General features: G+C 48.9%; 1 protein-coding gene across 3 annotated transcripts in view; it reads right to left on the bottom strand.

The window, feature by feature from the left end:
* The window catches only part of SKAP1 (src kinase associated phosphoprotein 1), a 227853-nt gene that overhangs the window by 8926 nt on the left and 195472 nt on the right, over nucleotides 1–23455 (bottom strand). For all 3 annotated transcript variants that reach the window (XM_084615548.1, XM_084615549.1, XM_084615550.1), the window contains 2 exons: nucleotides 20794–20856; nucleotides 9797–9909 (listed from right to left, as the gene is read on the bottom strand). In XM_084615548.1, coding sequence (XP_084471674.1) covers nucleotides 9797–9909; nucleotides 20794–20856 — 176 coding nt within the window. The remainder of the gene's footprint in view (nucleotides 1–9796; nucleotides 9910–20793; nucleotides 20857–23455) is intronic.

Below are 23455 nucleotides of genomic sequence, written 5' to 3'. Positions count from 1 at the left end.
TTTTAATAACGTGCTTTGAGCAGGGGAAACAAAATGACCATTTTTCACGGCCAAACTTCTTAGCTGTAGGTGTAACTTTAATGGCAAAGTTGTGAGGGCAGAGAGGCAGGAGCGGCTGGTTCCCCTTCCACCTTCCCCCCGCCCCCCTTCTATTCTCCCCTCCCCATGAGGGAAAATAAAAATAATAAAGGGAGAGATTTTTATTTGCTTTACGGCACGCTCGATTTTCTCAATGTGTTCTGCCGCCAATTAGATTCAGCTTGAAAGTCCCAAACATGGGGGCCTGATGAAAATTAGCAGTCACCAGAGTTAAACTTTGTGCGTGACCTGTGAAGAGGGCTTGAAATGATGCTCTGTGTGTGTGTGTGTGTTTGTGTGTGTTTGTGTAAAAGGAGCCATTTATTTCAGATTCCCCCGGCTGAAAAAAGGAAAGGGGAGGGGAAAAAAAAAAGAGAGAGCACCCATTAGAAGATCAGTGCTATCAAAATATCTTTATACAGTAACCCCCAGGGCCACTTCCTTTCAAAAGGTCACTGCAATTATTTCTGTTTCGTTCATAACTCTTCTGATGATCTTATAAGACTGTGTGGAAAAAAGAGGAGGAGATAAGGCACTACCTGTAATTACTGATCCTAGAAGGGAGAGGGATGGAGAATTTACAAAGGAAGCTGGGGGCTGGCAAACTGAATGAGACAGAAGTGATGCTACAGGGGGAATAGAGTCTAGAAGTTTAGCTTTCAGGAACTTGAAAAGGCCCCTGTTTTATTCACATATGGTTTGAGCAGTTGAAAAGTACAAAGACCAGTAACAAATGGGAACATTTCCCTTAATTCCCAGGGTCATTTTATGATTGCTGTTTATTTCCTTTTAATTTGGGAATAAACTTAAACTAAACATCATTTTGCAGACAAGGAGGTGAACGGGACTCCAGAAACTGTGTTGTTGTGGAAAAGAGAGATGTTTGTCAAGTGTGTATGTGCGCACACATACAGTTAGAGAGCAGTGCGTAGGAGATACTGTTCGCAGTCAGGGTTGGAAGGATTAGATTATTAGTCGTAAATGTTGGTAAATGTGAATTTCACTGTACACACACAATCCGATGGAAAAAAATTGCTCCACAGATGATCAACAAAATATACAAAAAGTGCTGAATGAGAACATATTAGAGTTTGATTCAAGGCTATTTACTTTGTCTTTTTGGACGTCTGATCTTGACAATTAGAGTGTTAATGGTTATAAAGCTTTTACTTTTTTAATCTCAACATCTACGGTCGTTAAATAACCAGAGGACCTCCCCCAGAATTTCCTGTAACTGTGAAAATTGGGGAACCCCCCCCCCCGATCAAAATGGAAACCAATGCTTAAAAAGAAACATCGCTATTATCTGTCAAAATCATTTAAAAATAAAAAGGAAAACTTGAATTCTGCCAAGTCTGTGCACTTTATGCATCTGTAGGAGATGAGACAAAAACACGCGCGTGAAAGTGGCTTTAAAAATGTATTCGTTTCCTACCCTCTTGGAATCCCACATCCAAGTTCTGCCTGAGATTTTCTGTTCTGACACCGGGCTCACAACTCTTTCCATGACAACAGACGGGAGGGGATTTCAGAGCGACAGGAGTTTGGAGGTCAATAGTTGAAGACCAGGAGTTAGGGGATCAAAAACACTGGGAAAACACCCCCTGCACACACACACACAGACAGTTGAAATAAAGATGATCTTGGTGAACTAGTGAGGAATCAGAAAAGGGGAAAAGTGCAAGGGGGAACTAAGGCAAGAAAAGAAAAAGGCAGCTTTTGTGAGAACAATGGTTTAAATGTTTACTCTTCTGTATCAGCTCAGCTGCACCTTCGAAGCTGCTGTTTCATAAATACAATACGGATGGCACAGGCTATAATTTGGTGATAGCTACCCCAGGACATATCTAGATACACTTCTGTTATTTTAATTAAATACTGCATTATGGTTTGTGACAACTTCATCGCTATAGCGTAAATGAATTTGGAATTAAAGTCTTATTTAGGCATCCAGTGTATCCCCCCACCCCTCCATTTCTCAGTTTTACAAAGCAAAGGGCTATAAAATCAAGATGTTTGTTCATTTACAGATGGAGCAGTGTGGAAAAAAAAAAGGGGGAAAACACACTATAGAAGCTGACTCTGAAATACTCATGGTTTACAAGCATTCTCAGACAGAGGAGAGAATTCTTTTGATCATAAGTGGGCTATGCTGAGTATTAATTGTGTGTGTTTATTCTTATCTTTCAACCTGGGCTCGTCTGAACAATTATACTGATGGCCATGGGATTTTTTTGCCTCTTTTGTTTAGTAGTTAATAGCCAGCTTTTAATTTTTAAACTGTTGATTTGTTACTGGCTCCGTGCAGGAGAAGTTTTTGGAAATTTCATTTGTGATCAAGGGGAGCGGAGCTGATTGAGTTTTTTGGGCCATGGACGGAGAGGAGTTATGGCAAAGGCAAACTTATTTTATTCCCAGGAATGGGAGTTTCAATGCCATCAATCTATTAACTTCTCTCTAATGAAACTAGACCATACGTGACATTTTGCAGTATAACTGCTTTAAATGTTACCACATCAATTGGCTTAAATGTTACCCGCGCCTCATGAACCGGGATATGGTTTTATAATTATCTCTCTCTCTAACAAACAGATTTCCACTGATATTTTACACTATCAGAGGAAACAACAATGTAGTTTTAAATACAGAAGCTCAACAGGCTACAATTAAGAAAAGAAATTTACAAATAAGTTTTGTGACCCTGCAAAAGGAGGTTTCCCTCCCTTGCATATTGGACAAATCAGTGTAAGTTTTAGTGTTTATGATCTATTTTTGTGTGTGTGTAATTTGGATTTCACATTAAATTTTTCCATTGTCCAACTTATTGCTGATGAACCAACAGAACAGAACAACAAACCAACTCTCACAGGAGTTAAAAAAAGAAAAAAAAGACAGCCAAGTCATGTAAAAGTTATTGTCAAAGAAAGATGGTTCTGAAAATGACACCCTGCTTGAATATTTTTCCATCTTGGCAACCCCAGATAAAATGTCGTCCTCCTTTTAAGAAATAAAACCAGGAATCGGTGGACATTTGTTAGATTAGAAACAAAAGCTTTTTTTGCCACACATTTTAAACAGGGCATCTGAATGAAATGTCACCCCCACCCTCTTTGGCAGATTAGCAAAAGGTTTATTATTAAATCTCTGTCAAATAAAGGCAGAGTTGACTCGGGAGAAGCTGCCGGTTATAATGCTGGCTTCAGAAAATAGAAGGATTGTCACACTTAAAGACACAAATTTCCTCTGTAATATATTCGAATGGAAACCTCTGAATCCAATACTACATGGTCATATCTAATAAATTCACAATATTTCAGCCTCAACAGCCTACAACGGTTAGTTTTAAAGATTTATGTGGTAAAAAATTACTCAGTGATGAATATAGTTTATTCTGTGCAGTATTGGAGTGTGTAAGGAATTAAGCTACTGTCTTTAAACAGTGAATTTATTATTACCTCTGTCAAAGACGAAGTCTTTAACAGCATTTGTTATAAAATTCAGCACAAAATAAATGGTCTGAATATTAAAAGGAAAAAAAAAAGCCGGAGTTTGAAAATGCACTGGTGGTTCAGAAGATGAACCCAAGAGCGCTGCTAAAGTTTGCACAGTTCTGGGTAAATTCTTTGGTACGCTCCTGGAAAATGGTCATGTTCAGACTTAAAGGGAGGCTGGTGTGTGTGTTTGTGATTTTGATCAGCGGCGTAAATGCACAGCAAAGAACACGCTCCGATCTCACTTCTATCAGGGGAACCCCAAGATCGGGGATGAATTTCTGCTCCCAGCGACACACATGATCCTCCACGGAAAGGAGGAACATTTTGCTCCTGGGGGCAGCAGGGTGAACTCACCGCAAAGAACATGCTCTCATCTAACCTACACCAATGTAGACCAGAGTAAAGGCCAGATCCTGCTCTGTCTGCTCTACACGGACGCTGGTGTAAATCCGGAGCACCTCCACAGCAATCGAGAGCAGACTCTAGCTCTATTCCAATACCTGCTCTGGGTAGGGGGGAAAAAACATCGAAATGGGGAGGTAATATTGCCTATCTAAGACAAAGCCCTGCTATCGGGACCCTAGCTTAGGCTCCAGAATAGGTGGGGTGTTGATGGAGGACCCATGCAGCGGGGTTTGGCTAGAGTGTCCCGAGTGGAAACGTCGGGGTTTATTCTTTTTCTTTCTTTCTGGGTTTATAATAAATGGCCGCTGGGCAGCGGGGGCATCATGGATGTGTCATTGTGCTGCCTGGCTTTTGTCCTCTTCTGGAATGGGTGTCCCCTCATTTATAAAAATTACCTGGGAGGAATGAGGCTGCCAGGGGTTTGTTCTAGACGATTGGTTCCTGTCGGGGGGGGGGGAAGGGGGGGAGAAGGAATAGCCCTCGCCTGAATTTGACCGGTGTATGACCGTTGCCTTCCAGCTGACCCCAAATCCCGTCCCCATCCCTCCTCACTCGATAGCCTCCCATCGGGGTTATTAATGGGCGCGAAACCCCTTCATCGCCATCACAGCCCTCCGTCATCACAGCACGGCGCACGGCGGCTTGTTAACACAGGACCGGGGGCGGTTTTCCGCTTCCCCCTCCCAGCCCATAATAAATATGTGGGGGTGGGGTGGGGGAGAGATTTGCAGATACCATTCCCCTCCGGTTAGGTCAGAGGTGGATAATAGCTATTTGACAAGCAGCAACCAGGTTCATTGTGCCACTCAGACCCCCCCTGCACCCCCACCCCCACCCCCACCGAGTACAGTTGTTGGAGAGTGACAAAAAGGGCCACTAGATGTCACCAAACTCCTCCTTTCGCTCCAGGGTCCAAGGAATAAAAACATTCTCCCCCCCAAATACACTTTCATTTCAAGCAATTGAGAGAATTAACTTCTCCGGTTTTATGGGCTGCGTGTCACATCCAACTAAGTCCACTTAAAATAGGAAGTCTCACAGCGCTCAAATAATTATCATAACGTACAAATCACCCGGCCCGGGGGAGAGGGGGCCGGCGTCCTTTAGCTGCCGGGAAAAGGGAAGGGAAGCGGAACCTCGCTTTGCTAGCCCGTCACGCGGCCCAGACGTGCTGCACAATGGCACCGGGATGCCCCAGGGCCCGAGCAACGCTGGAGGCTCGGTACAGGCCCAGAGTGGTTCCAAGCGGTAATGGGACCAGCCCTGGCAACAGTCACAGCACTGGCAGTCCGGTGAAGGCCCCCGCGGCACTCCCGGTGCCAGAACTGGAGCAACAAATCTCTGGCCTGCGGTACCAATAAGACAGCCTGCGTTAGTACCGGTGCCGGCGGCGAAAAGGCCCGGTGCTTGTCGAACCATGCCGGTGCCATCATGTTGCAGATCAGGCAATGCACGCCGGACGCCTGCAGGCTACGCCCGTCCTGGGGATTAGCAGGTACCGGTGCACTGCCGCTGGACTCCTTCCACTCCCAAGGGGCAGGCTGGGACTGCGGCACTCATGCCAAGCACACCAGCTGGAGCTCGGCAGAACCCGGATCTGCAGAGAGAAGGCCCGGCTTCCCTGCCCCATGCCAGGGGCCTCTGGCAGGGCCGCTGCCCATTTCCTCTCTCAGGGGTGCACATGCTTCTCCTGGATTCAGAGGGAAGGGACCTGACACACTGATCTGTTTAGCGGCTCACCTGGTTGCTTCAGGTTACTTACAGCCACGACAGACTATACAGACAATTAGACCTGTGGTCGGAAGCAGAGAAAACACAATAATAGCAATGCCCCTCACCCCCTTTAGTGCCTTCCAACCAAGGATCTCAAAGCACCTTGCACATGTTAATGAATCAAGCCTCACCACCCCTGCTGGAAGGCGAGTAGGTAGCAACAGCCCCAATTCACAGATCCCGAAACGAAGGCACAGAAAGGCAAAGTGACTTGCCCAGGGACACCCAGCGAGTCACTTGCCAGAGCAAGGAATATAATCCCGATTCCCTGATTTACAGTCTCTTGCCCTAACCCCTAGATGACGCTACCCCTCTGTGCGTGTGCTCCGTGGGGACCCTGTTTCTACATCCCCTCCTGGAAACTTGATCAGAGCATTTCCGCCCCGGTGCCCTGTGCCCCAGAGCTAAGGTTGGAATCACTCCTTGAGCATGCTGGGTTGCTGAATCCTGATTGCCCGCTCACCCCCAAATCACTGTCCTCCCACTGTCGAAGCTGGAAATGTCAGACAGGACCCGAGCAGCAGCCAGCATGTGTTTCAAACGCACCAGATGGATTTTTATATTAGCTACTATTTCATGTTCAGACAGAGCGACCGCACCGCTAAAACGGCAGCCACGACGCTGCCGAGTTTGCTTCGATGAGATTAATTCTGGGGAATTAATTGGGACAAGATTGAAAAGGAAATTAAAATGCAGCTGAATGAACAGGCTCTTGAAACACCTTTTCTTTCCCCGCCCTCCCCCTGCTTCATTCCGACCCACATTCTGCTGTGGTCACGAGCGTCCGTCGTGCGAAGTAATTTACGAGAGGGAGACTCTCAGGACCCATCGGTTACGTGTGAGGAAGTCAGAGGAAGAGTCACAATCTGGAGCCACTGAAGAGAGTTCAAACCCTGCCGTGGTTCCAAGCTGCATTCCCTGCGCTGGGGTGAGGGAAGTGGGGGGGGTGAGGGAGGGCAGCAGAGGCCGATTCCCAAACAGAGTCCACAGACGAGAGGCTGGGAGGCAGAACGCCAAGCTGAGAGTCAGGGTCCTGACTCTCTCACGGAGGGTTTTACACCGGTGTAACTCCACCGATTTCAGTGGCGTCGTTCCCCACGCACCCCGGGGTCTAGGCGAGGTCAAAAATCTGGCCGTCTGGCTTGCGCGCCCAACACGACCGTGGGCAAGTCGCTTCCGCTTGCTGGCTCGTCTGCAAAAGGGTGGGGAAATGAAGTGAGTGGACCTCTTCCGGAAAGTGCGTTGAGAGCCCTGGATGGAAAGGGCCAAGAATTGCTGCCAGAAAGAAACAACTGGGCCGCTCACCCTCAGACCCAGCACAGAGCAGCCTGCGGTGCAATTAAAGCCTTCAGCTTGTCCTGTTAAAACCAAGGCCTCCTAGAAGCGGAAGGCTGAAATGGTCCAGCAGCTGAATGGGGTTCTCAAAAGCAGGGGAAGAGCTAAGAAGGGAACTCTATAGGTTCCTGTAGGATCTTGGTGTTCCACTGGGTCCTTATGCTCACCAGGGCGAGACCTTGGGTGAATTCCTTTGGCTCAGAGTTAGGGCTCCATATGAGATCAGACCAGACGAGGTTCTGCGCAGCCAGTTCTTGTGGCAATGAGAGGGAGAAACAAGCGGCCAGCGACTCCCGCACGGAGCTGCCCTCATCTACTCTGCTGCATTCTATTCTGCTTCTTATACCACGCCCATCACCGGGGTATCAGATCACTCACATTTCCACCATAGGAAATATCCAGTTGTCAATACTGGGGCAATTCAGATCCTTTGCTTGGATAACCATCCTGGACTGAGCAGTGCTCGTACCCTTTAGAGAACTTAACATGTACTGATTAGTCCACCCCCTCTCACAGCTGCCCAGCAATAGGCAATGGGCATTCCCATTTTACAGAAGGATAGAGTGAGACTTAGAGAGCAGGATGGCTTGGCCGAGGGCCCACAGAGGGAATCAGTGGCAGACAGGAGATGGAAGCAGGAGTTCCTGTGCTCAGGCTGCACCTCCCTATAAAAAGAACACAGCCGGCGTAACTATTCAAAAAAATAAAATGGGCCAAGCCCTGGCCGAGGCCCCACACTAATCCAGACCTGCAGCCTGGGGGAATCTTTCAAGAAAGCAAAGCTTGGGAACGGGGCCAGGGGGTGCCCTCTTCCTGAAGTGAACTGTATTCCAGAGAAGAGACCGAGTCTGATCCATGGGACTGTGCTCCCAAAGGGCCTGACTCCCACGAAGTGCTGAGCACCCACAACTCCCAGTGGGAGCTGGCAGGCCGAGCCCAGCTCCTTCCAGAATCGGGCCCACAGGAAGGGTCCAGTAGCATCATGTGACACGAGTTCAGGATTCCCCTTGGAAGAGGGGGTTTTCCCGGTCATGCAAACACAGCCCTTGAGCAGTGTCTCCCTTTCTGACCCGGCTTGGCCCGATGAACAGCACCAAGGGAACTGGAACAAAGCCTGGCACATCTGGGTTTTGCCCCATTAGTCACAGGGGGCCAGATTTTCAGAGGTGCTGAGCCCCTGCAGATTTCACCGAAGGGATGCAGGGGCTCGGTTCAGCAGAACCTGAACACGCCCGGCTTCCAGCCCTCCCGGGATAGACGCACGTGCTGGGCATTTGGACCAAAAAACACCTGCCGACCCATACAGGTCCAACGGGGAAGGCCCCCTGAGCCAGTACGGCAACCTGTCGGCAGAGCCAAGAGAGGATGTTCTCATCCCTGGTCGAGGGAGCCTTTTGGAAGCGACAACACTTAACTCTGCCGGGAAACTGGTGCTTGAGTGATGCGAGATCCAGGGAAGGGGCTGGGAACAGCCTGCCTGAGTCGTGAGTGACCCCCTGTGGCCAAATCATCGTGCTAGGCGCTGTACAAACATAATGCCCCTTAAGCTGTTCGGCAGAGAGTGACAGAGCCACGCTCTTCACACGCTCCAATGTCACTGTGAACCAGACCAGGCATAGCCGCAGCTGGTGCCCGCCCCGCGGCCACTTCCTGGCCTCTTCTGAACAGAGAGAACAAGAGAGGTCGCTTGCAACCCCGCTCCCCGGCCCCCCTTAGACAGGAGCCTGGCTGAGGATCCTGACTCCGTCCCCGTCCCCCTCCCCCCACGGGCACGTTCAGCACAGTGCACAGAGTTCATTTATTTACCTGCATGCTCCTGACAACGAAAGGCCCGGTCACACCTGGCTGAGCAACTCAATTACCCCTGTAATGCCAGAGAAACACCACACACAGACTCCATTACGGAGAAACATCTTGCCTGGGGGCATTTTAAATACCATGTGCTTATGCTTGGGACTGGGGAGGAAGCATTACAGAACAGTAAGAGCCAACGGGGGAGGGGCGGGGAGTCAGCACTGGGCTCGCCTCCCAGCCGTGGGAGGGAAAGTTGTCCGGTGATTAGAGCACAGGACTGGAAGCCGGGACTCCTGGGTTCCATTCCCAGATGTGCTACTGACTTGCTGAGGAAACGACCATGCTCCGTGCCTCAGTTTCCCCACCTGTGAAACGGGGATGATGATACTGACCTACTTCAGAGGGGGATTGTGAGGTTTAATTCACTCGTGTCTGCCATGTGCAGACGGGAGGCACTACAGAAGGGCAAAGGAGCATTATTATGCATGCCCACCCTCCTGCTTTCTCAGGGTATTGCAGAATACTGTTGGCCAGGAAGCACCATCCGGGTCTGACTCTATCCTGGATTCAGTCCCATAAGCTCTTAGCAAGTCACAGTGCCCTGAGCCACTAGAGAAACCTGGACACATCAATCTCTCTTTGTGCTGCCAGCCAGCAAGGACCTGGGCTCCCTTCCAGATGTCAGGCCAAGTCCTTCCATGACTCATTCTCCAGGCTATAAGGCACAGGAGAACGCTGGGCTGCAATCATTTCACATTGCTGCTCATGCTGTCTTCCTGCTGCCGGGCATTCAGATATTGCAGTGCTGGGGCGGGGGCATGTAAACACCTAGACACCGACGCCACTTCCACATCTGGCCCATTAAGCTCAGAGGCCAAGAATCCTCCTAGCTTTGGAACGGTGCAACCGTTCCCTACCTTGCTCAGGATGTAGATGATATCCCCACGCTGAAAAGACAGCTCATCGGGCTGGTTGCTGCTGCAGTCCCACATGCCTTGGTAGTAGTTTGCATAATCTCTCGTGCGAAGGCCTAGAGAGAGGGGTTAAGAACAGCGGACAATTACCAGAGGGTTCCCCCATTTCCCAGGGGGATTGGTTTCTAGTGGCCACTAGGAACCCATTCAGCAGTGGGCCCCAATGAGAACAGATGGAAGAGTTCCATTATTTCTTGTAGGAAATTTTGAAAATTTTGTATCTTAAAAAAAGGTGACCTTTTCCAGTTACATTAAAAATGGAAAGAAAAAGAAGTGGGTTCAAAACCATTTTTTTTAAATCAAAAAGGTTTTTGAAAAGACAAGCCCCAAAATAACGAGGAGTCCGGTGGCACCTTAAAGACGAACAGATTTTTTGGGCATAAGCTTTCATGGGTAAAAACCCTACTTCTCATGCGGCATCTGAAGAAGTGGGTTTTTTTACCCACAAAAGCTGATGCCCGAATAAACCTGTTCATCTTTAAGGTGCCACCGGGCTCCTCGTTGTTTTTGTGGATACAGACTAACATGGCTACCTCCCGATACTTAAGCCCAAAAATATTGACTAAAATCTGAACTGCAAATCGAATGGTTTCCCCCCAACATTCCCCTTTTAATCAAAAGCTAAGACGTTATTACCGGTGCAAAACCAGAAAGTTTCTACCTCTCGGAACGTTTTCCAGGTAAGTTTTCATTCTGCTCAAAAAGCCATTTGCCCTCAAAAATCTGTTTCAGTAAGAAAAGGTGACACCGGCCCCCGGTCTAGCCCAGAGCCCCAAGCACGGGAGCTGCGGCTGGTTCAAGCTCAGGGCAGTGGAAGAAGAGTATCATGAAGTAATGCCAGATATCTACACAGCCCCGCTGGGAGGAGGCTGCTGGGGAAGGGGACAAGCGGCTTGATTCAAGAAACCAAGCTGGAGGTTTCACTTCATTGTTCAGGGCTCCCCTTCTAAGGTTGCCAACCCTTCTGGATTGTCCTGGAGTCTCCAGGAATTAAAGATTCACCTTTATTTAAAGATTATGACATGTGATGAAACCTCCAGGAATAAGTCCAAACCTACCACCTCTAATCAACCAACACTGACACCTCCCTCCTAGTTGGTGTTGGTCCTGCTTTGAGCAGGGGGTTGGACTAGATGACCTCCTGAGGTCCCTTCCAACCCTGATATTCTATGATTCTATGCTGCCCCTGCGGTCACCTCCACAGCCAGTGAATACAGAGGAGCAGAGCAGGCTCCTACCAGCCCACCTGAGCTAAAGGACTTTCTCTCAATGCTGTGGACTCTTATTCTCGCTGGACTAAGCAGCTGAGGGAGACGCTCACATTCTCAGGAGTATCTACACTTCCAGCTCGGCGTGTTGTTCAAACAGAGAGTAGCCGCAGTGGGAGGAGCTAGCAGCCCGGGTCCGTGCCTAGCGTCTCGGACAGGCACGCCGTCAGGGTTGCTTGCCCTTCCTGCTGCCATGGCTACACTATTTTTTGGCATCACCCCTGCCCCCCGCCCAGCGTGAAGGGTAGACGTAACATGCAGCCTGAGGGTCTGGTTACACTGCAGCAGCAGCCCAGGGGGAGTAGAACACGAGTTGGCAGAGTCTGGGCTTGTTAGCCTAGGGCTTGAGCGTCTACACGCGCTTGTAACCCCAGGTTAGGAATGGCTGAACGCTGGATCCCAACCTAGGGCTCCAGCGTCCACACTGCATTATATAGGCCCGAGTCCAACCTCCCATATTCCAGACTTCCTAATGTCCTCCCGCTGTGTGGCCACTCCAGCCCTTTATTTGTGGGGCAGTGTGGCAAAACTTGTCAGCCTGTGGGATACTTCTGGAGGACTCCCAGAGCACGAGTCTAGAGGGGCTGCGTCTACACCGCAAAGCAATAGGGCTTGAACCCTTGGTGCCGGCCTGGTTCAAGCGTGGACTCTCCATCCCTATGCGGTGCTGGGACCCCGGTTAACATGATGCATGTGTAGCCTGAAGGGGGGTTGGGCTTGAGCCTGAGTTCGAACCCCAGGTTTACCCTATAGTGTAGACAAACCCTCAAAGGCCTGGGAAGCCTAAAAATTAAGCCTCATACTGTGGTCTATATAAAAATAGAGAGAGTTCTCATGGCCAGGAAGAGGAGATAACATGTAGCTACTTTCGTCTGAGGCAGTACCGTTACGCCCACTTTACAACCAGGGAAGTTGAGGCAGAGAGAAGGGGAGGAAATGACTCGCCCAAGATCATTCAGCAAATCAGTAGCAGAGACAACAGAACTGAGCAGCTTCACTTCCCTGATGGAGGGTGAGGCAGGAGAGCGTTCTAAAGGGGTAGATCAAGATACTGGGATACTGAGAGCTCCCAAGTTCTGTGGCCCAATATGCGTAAAAAAACCTCCAGTAAAACGAGAAGCTAAGGGGTCTCATTCGACCACCGAAGGGAAATCACTGGAGTGACAGGGCGGGGAATCAGGCCTGTGAAGCATAAATAGAAAATATTGAGCACATGTTGCAGGAAATGTTCCTAATATGGTCTAAGGGATTGAATGGTAAGGGCACATCTGGAGATCTGTGCCCAGATTTGATCACTTAAATATGAGAAAGGACATTACAGAGATGGGTAATGATGCAGCGGGGAACAAACAGAATGACTCGGGGACTTGGGGAACTTCAGGAGAAAGGCTGGAAGAAAGTAGGTCTGTATCCTTTGGAAAAATATTAAAGGGGGAACTTAGTGGCAGGGCAAAGATTGTGAAGGGAATAGAAAGAGCAGGAGCGGTTGGGTTATTTAAGCTTGTATAAAACACAGGACCCAGCGGTTATGAACCGAAGCAAAGGAAGTATCAGCAGGCAGAATCTCATCACAAAGTCAACAGCGGATGGCAGACGGCAGGGGGCAGCAAAAAATGGAATGAGTGCAAAAATATTTTTTAAGGGAACTAAAAGGCAGACAATCCTGTGAAGCCCAGAGTAACTCAGTACCAGGGGACGGGACGCACCCCAGACTTGTTGGGTCTCTCTGGTGGAGCACAAAGCCACTCAATTTTGGAGAAAAAGACACAAAACGTATTCCAGGAGGATGGAACTTCTTGGGGGGTGGAAATTGCTCAGGTTATTAACTAAAATATTAGTGATCCTACAGATCATTATAAGTAAATCACTGACAAAGAGGTTTGAATACAGTGATGGCCAAATTCAGCGTACTTCCCTCTTCAGACAAGAACAGGTTTATTATTTTCCCAATATGTTGTGGGGGTGGGAAGGAGATTTGGGACTGAAACATACCACGTTCCACGCTGTAAGAAGTCGGAGGGTCTATACGTGGGATTGCAGAACATATAGGGGTACCGGCCGCGCTTTGACCACACCAGCTTGCTAAAAATAGCAGTGTAACCTCGGTGGCATGGGTGGTGCTGGCACGGGCTAGCTGCTCGAACACAGTCCCGCCCGGGCCTCCACAGCTACTCTGCACGTTTTAGTGAGCTAACTTGATCAAAAGGTATGTTGGATACGCCTATGCCTGCTGTAAATTACACCTTCTGATTGCAGTGCAGACATCCTCATGCAGAAACTGGGGCCACCAACTATTTCCTCCTGTGGAGCTCTACTGCTGAAAGAACTGGTGCGCCCGCTGGATATCAGTAGTTAATGAGAGCAATCAAGGAAGATAAGGACATTGCTGAGAAGCTCAATGGTTTATTTGTGTCAGTTTTCGCTACTCGGTCGAGGAGGCTTTGGAGATCCCTACCCCGGATTTGCTCTTCCCTGGTAATAAAAAAAGAGAGAGTCTTGGAAGTGGAGTGGCAGAAGAGACGGCAAATTGATCATTTAAAAAGCAGCAAGTCACTAGGCTCATAGGGGAGATCTAAAGAAACTGAAGCACGACGTGGCTAAGCTGTTCTGTGCAAGGTCCCGCGTTGTTTAATACACAGTGTATGCCCCATTGTCTGAATAGCGTGGGGGACACGCGATCGAAAGGGCAGGAGTAACGGCACGGGGCCCAAGAACAGGGTTCGGATAATAAGGGCTTTGGAAAAACCGCAAGTGCGCTGTATTTATTAATGATCTGGAAAGGGGGGTAAGCCGCGAGGCAGCAAGATTTGCAGATGGTGAAATGTTATTTAGGTTAATCAGGACCAGAGAGGGCGGCGGGGAACTTCAGAGAGCCCTAACCAAACGAGGGTAACGGGCAACAGGATGGCAATGGCAACGCAATGTCAGTAAGTGCCAAATAATGCCCCGTGGAACTACTCTGACACCTTAGAGGAATCTAAATTAACTGAATCCACTCTGGAAAGGGACCTGGGCATCGTTATAAACAGCTCAATGAAGACCTCTGAGCAATGCGCAGCTGTGGTTTAAAAAACAAGAGCAAAAAGCTCAGATGTTAGGTTGAATAAGGAATAGAAGGGGGGAGGATTCTGTAATGCCTTTGTATAAAGTAGGTAGAAGAGAGTATAATGGCTTTATATAAAGTAGGCGGGTGAGGGAATCTCTTTTATTGGACCAACGTCTATGGGCGGAAGTGACAAGCTCGCAAGCTTCCCAGAGCTCTTCTTCAGCTCTGAGTCCTGACCTGAAGAGCTCTGAGAAGCTCAAAAGTTTTGTACCTTCCACCAACAAAAAAGACATGACCTCACCTGCCTTGTCTCTCTCATCTACTGGGACCAACAGGGCTACACCACCACGGCCAAAAACTTAAAATATAGCAGTGATGCAGCCTCTTCCAGATACTGTGGCTATTGCTGTCCTACAGGGGGTTTAGAAAAGGGAAACAATCATGATCAAGGGCCTGTAAAACCTCTCATCTGAAGAGAGATGGAAAAGGTTGGGATTGTTTACCTTAGAGTGGATCCGGATGAGAGGATCACAAAGAGCATCCTCATCCTCATCCTCATTTTACAGCTGGGGAATCAGGCACAGAGGTGAAATGACTTGACCAAGGCTACCCAGCAGGCCAGTGGCAGAGGCTGGAGTAGAAGCCAATTCTCCTGAGTTCCAGGTCCAGTGCTCTCCTCACTAGCCAAGGCTGCCTAGATTGGTAACATCTGTTCTCCTGGTCTCATAACCCGAGAAAAAAAGGGGGCACTGGATGAAATTAAAAGGTTGGAGAATTTAAACCTCACAAGAGCAAATATTTTTTCACACAACGTCTGATTCAACTGCACAACTCATTGCCCCTGGAAGTTGTTGAGGCCAAGAGCTTAGATCACTGGCTCAGACCAAAGGTCCATCTAGCCCAGTATCCTGTCTTCCAACTGAGGCCAATGAGGCCAGGTAATCATCAAATGATCCATCCAGTCATCCATTCCCAGCTTCTGACAAACAGAGGCTGGGGAAAAAGCACAGGAGTACTTGTGGCAAGATTCAGAAAGGGAATGGACATTTATATGGATAGAAAGACTAATCGGAGATAGAAGTAAGTTCAACACATTTTTTGGAAGGGATATTAACCTTCATGTCTCAGGGCTGACACCAATCTCTATTAGAGATCAGCATGAGACCTGATGTGGAGGGCAGATTATCCCACATCTGCTACTGCAGGGTTCTTACACCTTCCTCTGAAGCAGCTGGTACTGATTACAATTGGAGACAGGATACTGGGCTAGATGGGCCTCGGATCTGATCCAGTCTGTCAAATCTCACATTCCTGTATCCTGTATTCATTACTAAGCCCAGCTGCCACTGCCCTCGGGGGTGAGGCTGAGCCTACACTCGGTCATATGCCATACCAGCACCTAGATGGGCCCATCTGTCTCTACAGAAATTAGTTTTCCATTATAAACAAACAAACAAACAAACAAACCAAGCCTAGATTTTGTATTTGCTTACTGGTTACTTCAGTGCAGCTGCTGCTGCTGATTCACATCAACATAAGTGGGAATCAGAATCTGGCTCTATATTTATAGATTCAATGGTCATTAAGAAAACCATCCAAACGGGGCTACTGCCATGTTTTCCTTCCCACATCTGCATGGCTTGAAACAACAGTCAAGGGAGGTGTGCAAGCTGCCCCTGTTCATTTCAGGGGTGGCCTGTTGACTCTGAAGCGTAACAATAGCAGTCTAAATAGCAACAGGGGTTTTTCTTTTATTTTCATCTGCTACTCCAGGAGAGGGCGGAGCTGTGGATCGTGGGAGGAGCCAGAGATTATGGGTGACTGTCAAGTGGTGGAATTTGGCTGTCCTGGTAAAATGCCTTGCAGATGCAGCTACCCTACCTCCCCCTTAGCGAATTCTAGCTCAGACCACAGGCTTTAAAAGCAACCAGTTGCTAAGAGAAGAAAATGAGTATCCTGTCAAGATGAGACTGCAGCTCTCAGTTTGATTTGCTGGGAGAGGCTGGCTTCACAGTGTCCTTGTGGCTCTCGGAAATGAGAAACAATAAGTTTTACATTAGCCAAATGCTCATCTGGCATTTTGACCATTTGATATAATTAAGAAAAATGCCCATTGCAACCCCCATCCTCTCAGCTTTCATTTCAAGGACTTCACTCCACCTAATTAGTCTTTTATTCTGTTTGGACTGAAGAACAAAAAAAAAAATACAGGACTAAAGCACAGAGACAAGTGCTTCCAGCAATGCCACAAACCTGTCCCTTGAAATCCTGCCCAGGGATGAGTCTAAAATATTATTCAGCATGAAAAAAGACAGGTCCTAAAGCAATCATGACCACACTAATAACTAAAATAGTTATAACAATGAACAATTAGCTCCATGAGGAAGATACTAATGAATACGAGTAGGGCATCTGAATGGCTGGCAAGGCTGTAGTGGTATGGGCCAAAATTTTCAAGGATGACCTCTTATTTGGGGTCCCCCCTTGAGATGCCTGGGGCCTATTTTTCAGAGCACTCGCAACTCCATTCCCTCAGGCTCAAGGCATTGCAAGCTGGGCCGACAAAATCCGAGGCCAAAATGAGCCAACCGTGGAAAATACGGCCTTTAAAACCCCAAACCGACGGCAGTTAGGTGCCCTAAGGGACTTGATTTTCAATGGGACTTGGGTGCATTACTCCTTCTGGCACCTCTCAAGTCCCCAGCTTTAGGGAGCTAGACCAACTTAAGGTCACTTTAATTCTGAGTGACCGCTCACACAGGGGTTTAATGCGGTTACACTAATCCACTTTAAAATCACACCTTTAGTTAATTCGGATTAACTTTCCTTAGTATCTCTGTGTAGACAAGCCCTTAGTCTCCAAGTACATTAATAACTGAAAAGGGAACCCAAAATAGAAAGAGAAAAATGGAAGCCACTCAGCAGCAAGGATCTTAGCTGACTGAACCCAGCCTGTACCTGTTCCAAGGACCTCAACGGCACACCTTTTCACTGTAGCCCAGGACAGCACCTCCCTGAACAATGGTGCTTCCAGGATAAAGAAGTTAACACGGTTGCTCTGCACGTACTGAGCCTAAGCCCTTCAGTAGGGGTTAGTCAGGAAAGAGAAGTGCCACTTTGTGGGAGCTGCGTGTGGGCAGCCAAAGACCGAATTGATCCAAGGAAGATATATTATTTGTATTCCCGGAGCACTCGGAGATTGAGGTCAGGGCCCAATTGTGCTAGGGGCTGTACAACCACATAGTGAGACAGAGTCCTTGCCCCAAGGACGTTACAATCTAAATAGATACGATAGGAGGTGTGGGGAAACCGAGGCACAGAGAAAGGAAGTGGCTCGCCCAAGGCCACTGGAAGAGCCAGAAATAAACCCAAGCTTCCCGAGTCCCACTCTAGTGCTCTACCCACTACACGCCGCTGCCGCTTTAGGATTAGGGCCTGCTTCTGTTGATTATACATTCCAACATCCTCCTAGGAGCCAGTTCTGAGGGGAGAATTAGGAAGTTCAGTGGGGAAATGGAACTAGTTTATTTTATTTTAATTTACTTGCTTAGGTTGATTTGTTTATATTTTACAAACATGCCCCTCCAATATTCCTTCCGTCTGTTTCCCCTCTGCCTTCTCTCTTTAGTCAGCTGCATTTGATCCTACACAGATGAAGGTGCAGCTTTGTGTCATGACCAAAGCATGGTTTATAAATAACGGGACAGCGTCTGTTTTCAAAGCTTTGGGGCGCTCGTACCTGCTGTAGCTGCCATATGCTCCAGTGGCCTAATAACTCATCACGCTGGTGGGGCATGAAGGTGGGAAAACAGCACCACAGAAACGTGACATTCAGAAGAATTCTCATTCCCTCTGATCTTCACAAGCACCTGGAACTCAAACTCATTTGGCCGAGTGAGCCAGTGACCCTGCAGCAGCGATGGCCCATCTCAAGGGCTTTTCCACTCAGGGAATGACCCTCCAGGAGATAAAAGGACTTATGGCTGGACCTTGTGCTTAGCTTGTGGCTTCACAGCAATGCTGGGGAGACACCATCGCAGGCAGATCTGGTTCAGCCAGGTCTGAGCTAAAAACCCCATCTGGCTTCTTGTAACTGGGGCTGGCTAGGAAACAAGAATTCCATTCTGTAGAAAACGTTGCAGTTTCAAAATCTGTTCTCATTCCTCATTGGGAGGAAACAGAGAGCTTTGGAAATCTGTCATGGAAAGAGAGCAAGCGAGGAATCCCAGAACGGCCAATAGCCTGGTGGTGAGGGCACTCGTTCAGGATATGGAAACCCCAAGGCTCCTGTCCCGGCTCTTCTGTTTTGACCAGAAATTCCACCCTGGATTGGAAGAAACCTTCCTGACAAAATTGTTGTTCAAACAGGTCCCTGCCACGAAAAGTTTTGTTTCAATTGATTCCAATGAAAACAAGTCTTCTGGCCAAAAATTCCTCACCAACCCTACTTGTGCCCAACACCCGAAGGCCTAGGACAGTTGGTGGACAGGTAAGTAAACCAGCATGGCCACGCACAGACAGGCCGATACAGATTTTCAGGACTGAGACCTTCAGCACCAAAACCACCAGGGCTCTACCACTTGAGCTAAAAGGGGAACGCCACTGTACAAGTAGTCTCCCAGTCAGGTCGCTAGACGGAGACCTCTTCACGTGCACTAAGCCAGCAGACACAAGGCGTTGTACAGGCCGTGCGGTCACCTTTTCCTCTCGTGCACACAGAGTGCATCGCGAAGTGACAGCCACCCAGATCTGAGCTAGTCAGACCTTAACGGCCAAGGTTTTTGTGTGTGTGCAGAGAGGTGAATAAAGCTTTAAACCTGGCTGAATCTCCCCTGCTCATGTGGTTAAACCTCCCCCTTTAATTTCTGGGACATGAGCCCCATGGAAAGGGGGGAGGAAAGAGCCCAAGGAGGCGGGTCTCAAACCAGATTTTTGCCAGGTGGCCACAATTTCCTGAACGGAGCTGTGAAAAGGGAACTGGGGCTGCAGGAAGCTCACAGCTGCACCGCCCAAGGCTGCTCGCACACAAGGGCTTCTTTCCTGTGGGTGGGGCGGACGCCCGATGGGAAGAGAAGCAGGTGGGACTAGGGGGAACTGGGCAGGAAACAGACCTTCCGTTCAGCTCCCACCCGAGGGGTTCTTAAGGAAAAAGCAGGGGTGGGGACGCTGGATTCCAGGCACATGCCGGGGAGGCAGCTTGTTCTGTAGCGATGGTTTGGGGTTGGGTTTCTGGTGCCTCCAGCATTCCAGTACACAGACCCACCCTGCTCCGTTTTCCTCTCGGCTTTGCTGGCGGTGACTCACTTTCCGCTCTTTCCGATGGTTTTTTCGGTGCGTCTCTCTCCCCCTCTCCCCAATCCCGTTTGCGGCCTGAACTTTACAAGCCTGGTTCCCTCTCTGAGTGCTCCCTGGTCCCGATCACCTGCTGAAAACGGAGCAAGGGAAGACAGAGCAACGGCACGTGCATTTACAACCGAGATCTTTGCAGACATGAAACGAGCTGCTGGATTCTAAGTCAGGCATGGCTGATGGATGGAGCGTCCTCACTTGAGATATGCCCCGTTTTGCTGCAGATAGCAGTGTGGGAGAGGCCATTGGCAAGGTTCCCTGCCACTGAAGGAGGCTTCAGCAGGGCGTCCATCCTTAGGAACGCAGGATCAACTAGTTACCTGTAGCATGGATAACAGCAGGGGGCTGGAGGAGGTGCAATTTCGCATCCACCAAAAAAACAGTTCCATAGTCATATCCAAATGCACCTGGAATGAAACCTGGGCATCCAGAACTGGGACCAGCCAGCAGTTCCACGGTCGCTGCTCTGATTGCATGCCTCCCTGGCCCTGCCCTCTGAACTTCCAGTCTCGGGGCACGGCAGAGTAGAGACTAGGTCTTTCCACTCCCCTGGCCCTCAGGGTCAAGGAGCCACTTCCGCTCTCATTGAGGAGCAGGAACAAGGTAAAGAACCGCGGCCTCCATCCTTCCAGAGGAACCTGAACCTTTCCTCAGGGTCAGATCATGACATCTCCTTTTCCTTTCCCCACTGGGCTGTGCATTCCCCCTTTGCTGATACGCCTGGAGGTTAGCTGGATCCTGGAGCTCTCGGCCCAACCTTCGGAGAGGGACTCAGTGCTGTCACAGCAGGTAGGGGGCCACAGGAGAGTAGAGAGATGCTGGATGGTCTTGGGCTGCTGGAAACCAGCCAAGGGAAGATTGGAAGGAGAGGAAACCCCATGGTGAGCCCACCCAGCCTTAACGGCTCACAGCTGGTCATGGCGAGACCTGAAGGAAGGCTCGGGGGTGGAGGGGGGAGATAGTAGGGGGAGGTACCTCACAGCCCATTGGTGGAGCAGGGGGGCGTAGGTAAAGCAGCTGGTTGATGGGGGATTCAGGAACAGAAAGGGAGGAAGCTAACGGAGAAGGTTCTCAAAAGGGTTCTGAGCAGCTAAGAGCCTCCTCCCCTCCACATGCACCGTCAGCAGCCTCACTCCCAGGGCCTTTTCACTCCTCTATGCTCTCAGCCACACAGTCAGACGTACACTGACTCCTGATCTAACTAGCTGGAGGAAGGTCCTTCCTGCAGCCCAGCCCCAAGGAGCCTGTTGCTTCCAAACGATGTGGTCGTCTCTTACCTGTTTTCCCTTTACTTCCAACGTCTTCTCTGTCCTCCAGACCGGGTGGGTCAAGCTCCTCGTCTGGAGGGGAAATGAAATGAAAGAACTTGGTTAGTGAGGGATTATGGAAGGTCCCTTCACCCTGTCCCCTAGATGAGGGGTGGGACTTTTCCAAAGCTCTCAGCATTGTCCTAACTCTGATCCCCCTGAAGTCAGTGGTAAAACTCCCATTGACTTCTCTGGGTGCAGAACAACACCAATGCCATCCGTTTTGAAAAATCCTGCCCTGGAGGCTTTACGTGATGCCAACCGCCAGGGTCTCCGAATGCCTGGCACTCTCATTTTAGAGAGTAGTGGATGCCAAGCCGTGCCCTGGGTTTGAAAAAAGGACATGGCCCACAGAAAAGCCTATGGACAAATGGCGACTCTGAAGACTTCCACGCACAATGGTTACCAAAGGAATTAATCCTTGAGTGGCGGCCTTCAGAAGAGACAGAACCATTATGTGGAAGAAGTTGAGATACTTCAGCAATGCCAAGCAGCAGTATGAAACCAATAGATTACATTAGATTAGAGATTAGATTAGATAAAATAGATCGGATGATTTGGATTGAGAGAGAACATCTGATTCTCAAACCAGTAAATTCAGAGCGTACATTTGAAAAACGGGAAGGGGAAGTCCCCTGCTCCTGGGACAGGTAATATTTTAAAGCATGTTGCATAAACCCATGAATTCCTATTAACACTGTTAAAAACAAATCACTTACGATAGCCCCATAAATTTACATGGCACTTTATAAGCATCATATAGGAAGAGACGTTTCCTGCACTGAAGAGTTTATGGTCTGCGAGACACAAGACACTGACCGAACAATAATTTCCAGGAAATGGAGGAGGTGGAATGACTTCTTGAAAGAAGAAAAGGAGTACTTGTGGCACCTTAGAGACTAACCAATTTCTCGAAAGAAGCAGATTTAAGGGGGAAACTGAAGAAGGAGAGAGAAAGGACACCTGCTAGTGAAGAAGAGAGAGGATGATCCAGGCATAGAGGGCAGATGGTAGAAGATGCTGAGGTGATGGGAGTTTAGCCACTGGTTTCAGTAGGAGAAGGGTTGAGCCTTAGGGGAGAGGACTGTAGACAACAGGAGTAAGACGAAACCAAGAGCAGGGGGCCGGTGGGCGCTAGGCTACTCATGAGCACAAAAGGAGATTTAATTCAGTGTGACAGAAAGCCGCACCAGTTTAACTAAAACCAGTTTGGACTAAGTCAGTGCAAGCCCCTTTTGGGCACACCCTTAAATCGGTTTACAGCTGGGTTCTGGTGATTTAGCTGAAATGGGTAACGTATCATTAGCACCGGCATTCACTCTCCCAGGGGCTGATTGGTGCAAGGTCCTTACACTGGCACAATAATACAGGTTCCGAGTCCCTGAACGTAGCGGCATCCACACCAGGCGTGTATGCACTACTTGGCCAAGCCAGTGCTGAATTCAGTTTGGCGGCAAGCATAGGCAATGACAGGAATCAGGGCTGGATTCAGGCAATCCAAGATCCTAGCCACACCCCACCTACCCAGAACAGGAGATCTGGGTGCGGGGCCAGATGGCTCTAGCGTGCTCCCTCTGCCAGAGGCTGTCTGCAGACTCAGGAAGACGTCACTGCATCGGTTAGGCTTGGATCACATTTGCAGGTTTCTCTTTGCAACCATGAAGTTTAGAAACAAAACCCAGAGTCCAGTGCTGTTCCATGTCTCCGGAAGGAGCATGAGGTACCATCACTGAAGCTCAGTGTGTGAACCCAAAGGCACCAAGTTTTGCTCTAATCTCAGGGCAGAGCCGTATGTAGCCCAGTTTCATGAGGAACCATGGTGGGGAGGGCCTTTCTAATCAAGTCAGCGATGGGTCTTTTGCTGATACCATGCAACTTGATCACAAGGTGGTAGATAATCTGCTGCCTTTAGACACTTTCGGAAGACAGAGTGCTCTTCCCCACCCTCCACGGCCCGGACCCAGCTGTCTCTGCCTCCCGATTCTAATCAATGCAAATCAGGTCAGAGCTCCGCTGTGAATTACAAATTGGATCCGAAGTTGGAGGGTCACTGTAACGGCTCCCCCATTAGACGGGAAGTGGCACCAAAGATCTTTTCTAAATAAATCAGACTTTATTGTAAAACTCGGCCACTGACGAGACATAACCTCATTAGCATTGATTTTAAAATAAATTATTGAAAGTGGCTTTTGCCTGCTCTTTGCATTTGTAAAAGAGAATGTAAATGTATCTGCAACCATGATAAAAAAACCCCCACTATCAAGGCAGTCAAAAGTAGATTCCTTTATCCTTTCAGACAACGGCACTTAATCTGGCCCTGGGATGAGAATGGGAAAGGGAACAAATAAAACCGATTCTTCCAGGGCAGTTCAGTTTCTTTGGAGTCATCTCCCAGGCTACGGCCAGTCTTATATGCAGAACAGCATGACTATCAATGAGGAGCTCATGACCTCTAGTACAGGACAAGGACGCTTATCAGCAGAAACAAACTCTCCCCAGCCAAGGAGGATGACGATTAGGGAAAGGGCTGTAACAGCTCCCTGGCTACTTCTATAGCTAAGCTATAGAGAGGTAGCATTTCCAAATGGTGGGAGACTTGGGTTCAAGTGGCTGTTCTGCCACAGATTCCCTG

The sequence above is a fragment of the Lepidochelys olivacea genome, assembly GCF_965140295.1.
Source record: "Lepidochelys olivacea isolate rLepOli2 genome assembly, chromosome: 27".
In the NCBI taxonomy this organism is placed as follows: Eukaryota; Metazoa; Chordata; order Testudines; family Cheloniidae; genus Lepidochelys; species Lepidochelys olivacea.
This window is presented reverse-complemented; position numbering and strand designations above follow the sequence as displayed.